This window comes from Lycium barbarum, chromosome 8, assembly GCF_019175385.1.
Source record: "Lycium barbarum isolate Lr01 chromosome 8, ASM1917538v2, whole genome shotgun sequence".
NCBI classification, from domain to species: Eukaryota; Viridiplantae; Streptophyta; class Magnoliopsida; order Solanales; family Solanaceae; genus Lycium; species Lycium barbarum.
In genome coordinates, this window is record NC_083344.1 from 1020343 (window position 1) to 1032589 (window position 12247).

At 35.9% G+C, this 12247-nt stretch overlaps 1 protein-coding gene and 1 non-coding gene across 4 annotated transcripts; both read right to left on the reverse strand.

The window, feature by feature from the left end:
• Positions 1-265: 265 nt before the first annotated feature.
• Positions 266-337, reverse strand: TRNAP-UGG (transfer RNA proline (anticodon UGG)). Its single transcript has one exon. It is a non-coding gene; the product is annotated as a tRNA-Pro (tRNA).
• A 793-nt stretch (positions 338-1130) lies between these two features.
• On the reverse strand, positions 1131-11461 carry LOC132605613 (sodium/hydrogen exchanger 1-like). Of its 3 annotated transcripts, none has more exons than XM_060318764.1 (15): positions 11275-11461; positions 9518-9740; positions 8251-8369; positions 7961-8058; positions 7229-7288; positions 6016-6062; positions 5724-5918; positions 4585-4631; positions 4319-4385; positions 4108-4208; positions 3558-3659; positions 2993-3131; positions 2724-2786; positions 2230-2313; positions 1131-1793 (listed from the first exon to the last, which is right to left on the reverse strand). In XM_060318764.1, the coding sequence occupies exons 2-15, from the start codon at positions 9686-9688 to the stop codon at positions 1482-1484; spliced, it is 1605 nt and encodes a 534-aa protein (XP_060174747.1). In that variant the 5' UTR covers positions 9689-9740; positions 11275-11461; the 3' UTR covers positions 1131-1481. The 3 variants fall into 3 exon arrangements, with proteins under 3 accessions (XP_060174747.1, XP_060174749.1, XP_060174746.1); XM_060318766.1 differs by lacking the exon at positions 11275-11461 and adding an exon at positions 10839-10863; XM_060318763.1 differs by lacking the exon at positions 11275-11461 and adding an exon at positions 10149-10168.
• Positions 11462-12247: the final 786 nt, after the last annotated feature.

Here is a 12247-nt window from a genome sequence, read left to right on the forward strand (position 1 = left end):
ATAAATGGTAGGATAAAAAAGAAGAGGATCTACATGTCATGATATCTTGAAAAGCTATTGATTTTTTTTTTTTTACTAACATTCGATGTTTACACCATGTCATATTACTTTCGTGGTTAAGTAATATTGCTTATGGGATTACCTGTGTAAATTGTCCATGTTGTTGTTGGTTAAGTAATAAATGGTAAGATAAAATTATATGTCAATGAACTATATTAAATGGTAAAAGTGTATGGTGTAAAAATAAAATGTAGACACTAATAATGGGGCGTTCCGAGAATCGAACTCGGGACCTCTTGCACCCAAAGCAAGAATCATACCACTAGACCAAACGCCCACATTGGTTCTACTTTGATGAACGATAAGATGGACATCTTTTGAAAATTGGTAGTTACTAATTCATGATCTGGCATATACAGAAAAATGAAATGACTTTTCAAATTAACAATTTTCTGTCTCTCGAATGTTCAATCAATTAATAAATTCTTTATAACGTACTCTATTTTTTTTTCCCAAATAAACTAGCAGTTGTTGATGTTTTCCTCCCATTTTCTTCAAACTTCTCTGAAACAAATAGTCTTTTTGATGAAATTCTAAATAAGTAAGTCTTCGTATCTAAGTTTGACTTCTGGCATACCAACAAGAAAAATAAAGAGATACGTACAAATAAAATTCATTAATTTTCAAATGATATTTCCTTTGATGTTGTTCTTTCCAAAAGACAACAAAAGAGTCACGCTTAAAAGCTCTTTTCTTTTTACACTAAGTTGGTTGAAATTTTGTGTCATTTGCTAGCTCTTTAATTTATTACATTTTCGTCTTTGAATGGCACCAATTACTTCATTAAAATTAAGCTCTTTGTACCCACAATTCAAAGTTCTCTTTTTTTGCTTTGGTGATATTTTCTCTTCAAGAAGTTTCATAATGAGCATAATGGCCCTATATTGTCCCAATGTAACTTTACTATTCTCGAAGTTTGAGGGCAAATAGATCAGAGCAAGCAAAAAAGATTGAGCACTAAAATCATTTGATTGTAAACAAAATGTTTTCTATTGAATTTGGTCCAATCCCTATTATACTACTTATTACACATTAAATAGCAGTTTTATAGCATATAACAAAAGCTGGTCTAAGCAAAAATACAAAGCCACAACAGCTCAGTGATATTATGTTAAATCACAATTCCACATTAAATATTGTACTATATACAAGCATGTAAGTAAGTAACCAATGAGATACAATGAATGATTATCTACAATATCATAGTAGGTGTGGCGGAGCCAGAACATTCACAAAGAAGATTTAAAGTATAAAATAGTAAACCAAGGATCTAAAGTATATGCAATGTAATTTTCTGGCCAAGCGGATTTGGATGAATCCCCTTTCGGCGCCCTAGCTCCGCCCATGATTACAGTTAAAACACTAAACACTGAAGTTAGTAAGTTAATAAAACTTCAAGAAACTCTCTTGTTTTTACAATGTTAATATTGATCACATCCTCCTTTGGATAACTCGGGTGCATCGGGCACGAATCCCCTGCCTCCGAATAGGGGCCGCATAAAAGCATCATCGAACTTTCTCCAATGGTTATGAATAGTGTGAGAAGGTTTCTTCAGTAGCATACTCAAACTGGCTAGTCGACGAAAATCAACATTTCCCATCTCAACTTCCGGGTCTTGCCCGTTGGTGAGCAGTGGACGTGCAAACGATTGCTCGGAAGAAATCAGGCTGTTGAGACCTTGTGATGAAGGCAACAAGAACCGTACAAGAGGCTTGGTTATCAACCCAAACGCCTAAAAAGGGTCAAAACAATTACATTTAGCTTAATCGAAAATTTTAAGTGTCCTCTATAACGAAGCACTTCTAGTATTTTTATCTTTATTTTTATTCTTATTTAGTATACTATTGGCCCGAGATGAATTTATATGGAGTAATATGGTATGATTCATATAGCCGACCCCAACTTGTTTAAGACCGAGGCGTAAATGTTGTAAAACGAAGAATGAAGACTTGAGAACTTTAAATGCATACAAATATTGATTAGACAAGTTTCTAAAGAAGTGAGGACCATTTTTTATCTCATTTCGGGTTAAGGGCTAGCAGTGGGGAGCCAGGATTTTCACTAAGGAGAGTCAAAATATAAAGAAGTAAACACACGAAAGTCAAGGGGATTCAACATATAATATTATATACATAAAAAGCTCCGGTCAAAGGAAAAATGTCACTTACCACTGTACTGAAGAGAACTATTGTAATTGTGCTGGTGATCATAACTGCATTTCCTGGCTGTTGGGTGTGGCCAAACCTGGTAAACTGCACAACAGGAGAAATTTTCGCTATTCTATTTAATGAACAAAATATGTTTTCGAGTTTTCTGTATCCTACACACTTATTTCGGAAAACAAATTTGTAACGTACTAAAAATAACTAAGAATCTTGGGGCATGTATACAAAGGCAGAGTCAGGATTTTTAGTTTATGAGTTCTGAACCACAATTGTTTTTTGCTTACTGATCCAGAATAGATATTTGTGAATACTAAACAATTTTTGTTTAAAATAAATACAGGGCTCAATCCAAAGTTACTACCTGTAGTTAACACTATGACTCCGCCCCTGACGTAAACTAGCATGCCTAAAGAATTCCATTTTATCGGATGTCCCCAAGGGGCAGACACATGTGCCTATACATTTTAGAAGAATAGCTGATAAGTTCAAATATCTACCTGGTTATAAGCCAAGGCCATGGAGACAGATCCTCGCATTAAACCAGCCCACCATATTGTAACCTGTGAAGTTGAAGAAGTACAGTCAAACCTCTCAATAATGGCATCGTTTGTTTCAATATTCTTTGGTTGCTATAGCAAAATGTTGTCATAGAGAAGACGTAATATAACATAACATGAAAGATAGGTACCACAGGAAACATCACTGCTATAATGAAAAGTTGTTATAGAGGATGGCTAGGAGCCTAGGACAAAAATTGAGATATAACCTGTTGTTTGAGACCAAACTTGTCATGCTCGGATCGTTTCAGAAAATTGGATAACAGAGACAACGGGAACACAAAGCACGCCCTACCAACCAGAACCAGGCCAAGCAGCGTAGCGCTTACTCCAACAGATTTTCCAGGACTATGGAATAGGAAACCCACACAACGATAATCAAATTAGATTAAGAAGGCCAAATAAATGGAACTCGGAGACACAGTTTATGATAAACAGGAGTTCAAATAACAACTAAGATGAAGCAAGGTTAGGAACGACGAATCTCTTTATGATAACAAATCCATTTTGCAAGTTCGTTATTACAGGTAGTTCCTACATAGGATCGGACTAATGACGTATACAATACTTGAATTCGAAGCACAACTTATTTCAGGAGAAAACCAACACATGGCTGGTCACTACCCAGTGTAATCCCACAATAGTGGGGTCTAGGGAGGGTAAGATGTACGCAGCCTTACCCCTACCAGGGTAGGGAGGCTGTTTCCGATTGACCCTCGGCAACCCTCCTCCTTTATCCAGGCTTGGAGGAGGAAATAGATATTGAAATTTTACCTGTCTTTAACGAATCTCCACTTCTCAATATCTAAGGCATCCATACCAACATAAAGGAAAATGAAAATCTCCGCAATAAATGACAGCGTTGCAAAAGCATGCCTGTGAAAAAATAAAATTAGTTAAACTAAGAAACATATATATAGCTGTTTTGACAAGTTCCTAAAGAAGGATAACATTTCGGGTGTGTTTCCTAGAATCTCCATTTCCCATGTTTACAACAACATACCCAGTATGATCTCCATTTCCCATGTTTGGTTAGTTAAAATTTTTGAACAACAGTTTCTCTAGGAAACCAAACCATGCCCTACCTTCACCCCCACCACCCCAGACACCTACTCCCATCCCGGTGTCTCCCATCCCCTGCCCCCATAGTGTTTGCCTAGATTATGTACAGGACAACATTTTCTGTTTCCATACCAAACACAAGAAAATAAGTAAGAAAAACCGCTTATTTTCCAAAAAGAAAAAAAAAATCCTTCATACCAAACACACCCTTTAATCAAAATGATGAAGACATTTTGAACAAGTGATTTCTGAGTAAACATACCTTGTTGTCACTTTAGAATTGGTGGTCACATTATGCCAGGTATAGTGTGACATGACAATCCCACAGAAAAATACTGTAAGAATTCCGCTTAAGTCAAACAGCTGAAAGGAAGGAACATAATTAGCACGATCAATAATCAACAAACTATATGCTAGAACAGAGGTAGTAAGTATAACATCGGTACAGATGTTCACATCATGCAGAAACTTACTTCTGCCATCACATATGAAAGGTAAGCCATGAGAATCATGAGAGCAACTTCACGATCAGTTGAGTGCCTGCAAGTGGAACGAACAGCTTCTAGAGTTACAAGTGCCGAATACATATAAATATCTGTATGATACCCAAAGAACAATTTCTGAGAATCCTTAGTCATGCCATGTATTCTTAACATCCAAAATTCTCGTTAAATACACAATAACAAATTAACCAATTAATTAAACTAAAAGAAAGATCATGGAAGAAAGCCAAACACACCTGCCAAGATATATCTTTTTTATTAGGTAAGCACTTAGCAATCCGACCTGCATTTAAGAGCAAGATGTCATATAACTAGTTTGCATTAAGCCTCTTTAAGGTTTTTGTCCAGCTTCAGTAAATAGTGATAGACGGTTCGCATAATCCGATCAAACGAGGGAGTATAAAAAACCTAGAAGAATTGACCTAGTTCTAACTTCTAACAACATTGCTCAAGGAGATCAAAAAAAATTCAGACTTGCTCAAACAGAAAAATACAAAGATATTTGAAATAGTAGATGTCATGCCAATGAATACAAATTCTTCTATGACCAAGAAACAATGTTAAAACAATCAAATAAACGTCACTGTCTGGGCATCTATGAAAAAAGAAATGGAATATATTCCCGAACAAAGTCGTGGAGCCAGGTGAATATGAAGAGCATGGAAACAAAGTTATGCCTTGGAAAGAAATACCATTCAAATCCACTTTGTTTATGAACAAGGAAAGCTATAAGTAATGCAACTATTCTTTTCAAGAGTTCAATCCTGGCTCAAGATAAACACTGGCAACATGCTTAACACATGAGAGTCAAACAGTAAGTGGTATTCCCAATGGCTGACAGGCGAGTAACGTGAAAGAACCTGTTCTTGAGAGGGGAATAACAACGGGAAATGGCTATTAATACCCCGTAGGTCGAGGATCAAAAGGGAAATCCGCCCAAGAAGGGGCTCGTATTTGACTTTACTTCGAGCTTAGCTTTTTTCCCTAACCCTGACCAAAGGATAATTTAAAATGAATTCAATTTTAGTAGTCGGAGGCAGGTCAGGGGTTGGCATAATACACATTCTCGTGATGTGATTATGAAATCACCACACATAATTTTTGAATTGTATCAATACTTCCTACTGAATAAGTATGAATAAAGGATCCATGGATGAAGACAAATATTTGATCATAGAAAGTTGATCTCTAATCGTAACTAAATCCTCAATTTGTTATTTATAAAGAGGAATTGAAGAAAAATAGCTATTAAACAAAGGAAATAGTGTGCGAAATCGACAATAAACAGCTTGTTCGACAGGATGATCAGCCACACTGGGACTGAGACACGGGCCAAATGTGCAAAAAACATAAAGCAAGAAAGTGTGATACTTACCAAAACTCCCAGGAAAGTGCTTGCAAGAAACAGGTAGAGTAAATTTCCAGTAAACGATAAAGCAACCCGTGAGTTTATGTGGGAGAGATCCAACTTCTGGATCGCATTAAAAAGTACCACAGATGTTGCATCATTTACCACTCCTTCCCCAAAGACTAGACTGTAGAGTAGAGGCGTCTCGTCCTGATTAAGCACCTGAGAATTAAGCACAAAACATTCAGTTATACACGAGTTGCTATCTCATACCTCCTTTACTCACATAATCCATCGCAAATTTGGCGGAAATCCATACCTGCAAGGTGCAAACAGAGTCTGTTGCAGAAAAAATAGCCCCAATCGCTACAGAAAAAGTATTCAAAATAATCAAAAATTGAGAGGTAAAAATGGAACTTGTGAATGCAAAAGATTCTATTGAAAAAAAAGAATCTTAATGATTCACTGGTCGGGATGGCGGAACGATGGCAATAAGGGCCCGGTGTCATTATGTTAATAAAAAAATGGCTTGGCGGTATGTAACGAATTGGGATGCGAATTTAACACGACATAGGAGAAGCCGCCCTTTATCAAAAATTATATTATTATAGTACTGTTAATAATAAAAGGGGTTCCAACATATTAATATATAGTGAAGTGTCCCCCCAGATTCAGAACTTTTTTTCAATACTCACCATCCTTTGGTCGCCACTTTTAACAAAATCGTTAGGTATGAATATGTTAGATACTTGTGAATTGTGACTCGATTGGTGAAATAGCATCTCTCCCTAAAAAGCATGTTTTTTAAAAACCGAGATGTCAACCGTGAAAAGACTCAGCTCAAAAGTTTATCCATATTATTAAATGAAATAATTATATGAGGATTGGTTCTTACTATGTTGCTCTAGGACTCTTCAAAAATGTTGCCGCACCCATGTCGGATCCTCCAAAAATGCATTACGTTTGGAGGATCCAACACGCAACTGTTGACGTTTTGAAGAGTCCGAGAAGCATAGTTCTTAGGCACTCAAATCCGGACTAAGAAGATATTCTCACAAGGTTATGGTAGCACGTTACAGAGGCAGAGACAGGATGAGAGACGAGGGGATCCAAAAAAAATACTAAGAAAGAACAGGTGGAAGTCAAACTCATAACTTAAAATGTCTTTTGTAACTCTTTTACCAGCACAGAAGCTTTCCTTGTGTTAATGGGATTTTATATATATAACACAAAATTTAACTTCTACACAGAGTGAATTTCTGGCAAAGGGATTGAATTGACCACCCTTGGGCCAATGTGGCTCCGCCGCTGTGATTGAATTCACTGTTTCAAACTCAGCTCGATCAGATTGAAGTACAGAAAGGAAACTGCAGTCCTTCCATATTTTTGTGCCTTGCCCTCATATTAGTCATTTTGTATCCTTTGCTAGCTCTTAAACAAATGAAGCCTTATGGTAACAACCAAAATTATAACATCTACAATTGATAACCTGAAACATCAACTGCAATTTGAAGAAGAGGAATGACTAGTACCGAGATAATCTCGTAACTCCAGAAAACCAATATCAAGCTTTCCCAGTAACTCCTTTGCGCCTAAAACAAAATTTTCAAGTTAGCGCGACCAAGAGAGATATCCCATGTAGAAGTAAAAACAACAAATAGTGAGCTTCTTAAGGAGGAAGGACTAAATGAACCATCGGTAAAACCTGATAACTAGTAAATTCTTTTTGGCTTCTACATGGTGACAATTTAACTATTAAGCAACCATTTTGCTTTATGTAGTTGCAGAAAGGACAAGACACTTGGAATATACACATACAGTAACCTTGTATATTGGTGAAAAATTGCATTCTGACACTGTGGCAAAGCATTTTAAGAAACATAAAAGTTTTGTTTAACTGAAGGACAATGTCTTGGTGAAGTAATTTGAATAAGGTAAACTTAGAAATTCTTAAGTACTTCTTTAAGTTGCTCCACTTAGATGCTGTCATACAGAGTTAAGGACATGACATTCAAATGCTAACACACACCTTTTATTATCGATTCAGATTTTCAACTAACTCTAGCCAAAGGTCCATCCCCCCCCCCCCCCCCCCTCCCCCCAACTCCAAGATCACTACAAGCATAAATAAAGTAAACAAAAATGTTAATACGGGAGTACAACTTCAGCTCACTAAGCATTTGAACACGTGAAAAAGATCCTCACTTCACGGAATGGGTTATCTTAAGTTGATTGAAGAGCAGGACTGAGAAAGCTGGGCTTACCAAATGATATGATGCTGAAAGATATCAATGTGCCGACAGCACCAAACAACATAATAGTCATAAAATTCCTGAAAAACTGCTTCTTTTTCACCTGGAAACTGACAAAGTAAAAATAGTGACGTGTCAGTCTCATCAAGTACATTTAACATCTACAGTAACTTTGTGGAATAGAGAAAAACAGCACACTTTTTTCCTGGTTTCTGTAAGCAACAATGCTAACGAACTCAAACAACTGTGACAACCACATTAAAGTTGACATGTCACATAAAGGCAAGGAGAAAACAACTTACCCGGCATTAAATATGATAGGTGGCAGAAGATAAATGAAAAAGAGCTGTTCGTCAAATTCTAAGAGATGAGAGCTCTTTCCTTTAGTAGTTAACAAAATGATGCCTCCAGTAAATAAACCCTGCCACCAAAACAACAAAGATTGACCAATTGCAGCAAAATCCAAAAGCATAGTCCACTCTAAAAATGTTTTGAGCAAAATTCACAATAGGTATCATGATTCATGCACGTATATGTGCCTGCACCGACTAAAGTTGTAGTCTAGTGGTTACAACTTCACTTAGCGCCACTTAGGTATAGATCAAACACAGGCAGAGCAAGAATTTGAAGCTTATGGATTCATGATTCTAGCCCCTTTAAGTAACTAGGTTCTGAATTCATAATTTGTATTTATTAAATGGATCCTTAAGATAAAGAGTTTGGGCCAAAGTTACTTGGTTCATCCGAACCCATACCTTAAACACTAGCTCTACCCTTGAGTTCAAATCTTACTAAGGGGATTCCCTATTCTAGCTTGTACAAGGGGTAAATAGGTAATATTATGCATGTATCATATGCACAGACTAGAATTGCAGCCTAGTAGTTATAACTTTACTCAACTCCACTTAGGTGCAGAGTTCAAATCTTACTGAGGGAATTCCTTCTTCTAGCTTGTAATAAGGTAGCATTATGCATGTATGTGTGTTTTGTCAGGCTAAAGTTGTAGTTCTTGTGGTTACAACTTTACTCGGCGCACTTAGGTGTGGATTCCAAATCTTCCCAAGGGCATTCCCTCTTTCTCTCTTCTAGCTCGTACAAGAGGTAATATTATGCATGTAATGTGTGCACGGACAAAAATTGCAGCCTAGTGGTTATAACTTCACTCCACTCCACTTAGGTGCAAAGTTCAAATCTTACTATTATGCACGTATATGTGTGCGCTCAGACGTGGAGCTACTAGCCTATCTACAGGTTCGGCAAGCCCAGTAGATTTGGCCTGAACCCTGTATTTGTGTTTTAAAATTTACTTGTCATGTATAAATAATTTATTAAGAAACCAGTAAGCTGTCATTTGGAGAATCCAGAATTTATGAACTCAAAACCCTAGCTCCGCCTATGTCAGGGCTAAAATTGCAGTCTTGGGTTTACAACTTCACTCGACACCCCTTAGGTGAAGAGTTCAAATCTTAAAGGGCATTCCCTCTTCTAGCTCGTACATGAAGAGTCCTTTACATATGTGCATACATACATGATACAACATTGATTCAGTAAAGGAAAAATAAAACTCACGATAACAAGAGCGGTGATGGACTCGTTAATCCAACGACTCTCTTCAAGAAGATGACCAATCACGATGCATCCACAAAGAAGAGCTACAAACAGATTTATTGAATCCACAGAGACCTGATCATCATCCGACAATATCCGCACCCCCAATCTCGCCACAGCATCCAACCCCATAGTTGCAACTAGCCACAACCAGTCAAGAAACACCGCAATAAGTTCCCTGTACCTGTTTTCAATTTTGTATTACCAATTAAAAGAAAGCAACTTTATCATTACTAGTAAATACAACAAAAGATAAAAGAATTGCCTAATCAAGAAACTGGAGGATTTTAATATCCAAGAGTTAGACTACAATAATACGTTCAAAAGATTACATATAAGATTCAAGTTATATATAATGTAAAGATTAAGTTAATCCATTATAGTAGGTCAGTTACCATTTTTATCCCGTGCCAACTAATGCTTATAGATTTACCTATAATTACCTTATAAATGACTTGATTGTGTAAACATTTTTTACATCATCAGCGCATAAAACTTGAATTCAAATATACATATTTTTCCCAACATCAAATATTTATACTAAGTTCGAACGAGAAGGCCACTTTTACAGTGTCGGAGGGTTCGGAAGTACATGTCAAGGGCGCTAGCCGATACCCCGTCTGCTGTTTCATTCAACTAAGTTTGTTCCTCTAATCCATAGATTAAAAGAACGCGACAGCGAGGGACAACCCGTCTATACAGCCAGCAAGGAGGATGGCAATATATGGCAGAAATCCGTCAAGAATTATTTTAAAAAGGAAACAAGATAAAATCTTATATCAAAACCAATTATGACATCAGGAAAGATCCAAATCACATTCGACAACTTATCTAGATCAATCAAATTAATGGAACAAATTTCTCTTTTTAAAAAAAAAAAAAGTTCCAAGTATGATAAAACAAAGAGTTTAGCTTCCATACACTAACATTGTTACAAAAATTTGTCATCACATAAAGATAACTACATGTGAGCCTTCATAAAAAATGCAATTAGTAACCAAGACAATATAAGACAAATTACCTGCTACAATAGGAACTATAGTGTACTATTAGTGTCTATATAAGTTAGAACACAACAATAACATACCTAGTATAATCCTAAATGGTGGGGTCCAGCGAGGGTGGGGTGTATAACACAACTTATTACTAACTTGTGGGGTAGAGAGGTTATTTCCGATAGTGTACTATTAGTGTTTATATAAGTTAAATCCCAAAAATAAGCTAGCGGACTGATCACAAGTAGATACAAGGCATAATACATAAACAAACTCTCAAACTTGACCTCAGCTGACAAGTATGTCCTCGAACTTTGAGTGTGCACAAGTTAGGCACCTCCACTTTGTCAGTTGAACACTCTAACTTACAAAATGGTCATCTAGACACCTCCAAAATTTATGTGTCAACATTTGTGTTTACGTGTTCAATTTACCAGCTGAGGCCAAGTCATCACGACAAAAAACACGGTTAATGGTCCCTTAATTTTACATAATTGTAATTAGATTTGTGTTTAAAGCTTAAGGTAATATGTTTAACCAAAATCAAGTTGATTGATCACATACTAATAGATACAAATAAGTATACGAAAAATATCCTCCTCTTTTTTTTTTAAACTGTAACTGAACTGAAATACACATAAAGGCAAAATACAAAAAAATCCTCCTTTTCTTATTTCATTTTGTTATGAAAAATAAAAAAAAACTGAAGTAATAAATATTTACCTTTTAAGTTGCTAAGCATCGGCCGTGTAGAATAAAATTCAATTGTGCGAATGACATTAGGAACAAATATTGAAACTTGTTAACTCAGACCAAAAAACAAATTGTTTTGCTTAACGAGTAAGGTACGATGAAAATATGTCGTATTGTGATAGAATTAGAACTTAGAAGTAAAGTTGGAAAAGGATGTTTTTGTAAGAGTAACGTAACTTACCTAAGATGCTAAGTAACTTGAGAAACATTTGTCAACTTCGTACTTGTCGAAGCAGGGGCAATTTGCACGATTGTCCTTATTCGGGCTGTCTTTAATTTTTGTCCCTTAAATTGATTGTTTTTAAATTTTATCTTTCACCTAAAATATTTCGGGTTCTGTATTCGAATCCTGACTCAATAAAAAAAATCACAAGGCTAAATTTTGTAGGAACAGTAGGTTTATTCAGGCAAAAGTTATGTTTTAAGGCTTAATTTTATAGAATTCCAACTGTCTTGCAAAATTTCGCAAGACAAATTGACAAATCTCTACCTTAAGGCATACTTTTGCTTTAAGACATATTAAGCCTTAAGGCGAACTTTTAGCGAAGTCTTATCGTGCGAAATAATATTTTTTTAACTGAGCGTGAATTCGAATTCAGAATTTTGAGATATTTTTAGCTATTTTTTTAATCGAATGATAAAAATTAAAAACCAGCAATTTGAATGACAAAAATTAAAGACCATCGCCTTTGAAGGACAATCCGTGCAAAAAATCTGTCGAAAGCAGAAGACTTGATGTTTTAAAAAAATAAACACAAGATTTGAAGATATCAATCATTTTTTTTGTGTGGATTACCCTTCAAAAGCACTGGTCTTTAATTTTTATCCCTCAAATTGGTGATCTTTAATTTTTATCTTTCGCCTAATACCTCAAGGTTTTAGATTCGAACTCTAACACAGTAAAAAAAATAAAAATTTCGCAAAGTAGAGATTTGGACAAGCA

Bases quoted from the DNA above. Each gene is read 5' to 3' on its own strand.
- LOC132605613 (XM_060318763.1), bottom strand. The intron at 4,632-5,723 runs GTAAGTATCACA...TCTTAAATGCAG, and splicing joins GCACTTTCCTGGGAGTTTTG to GTCGGATTGCTAAGTGCTTA. The intron at 2,314-2,723 runs GTAGATATTTGA...CCTGTTGTGCAG, and splicing joins TGGCCTTGGCTTATAACCAG to TTTACCAGGTTTGGCCACAC.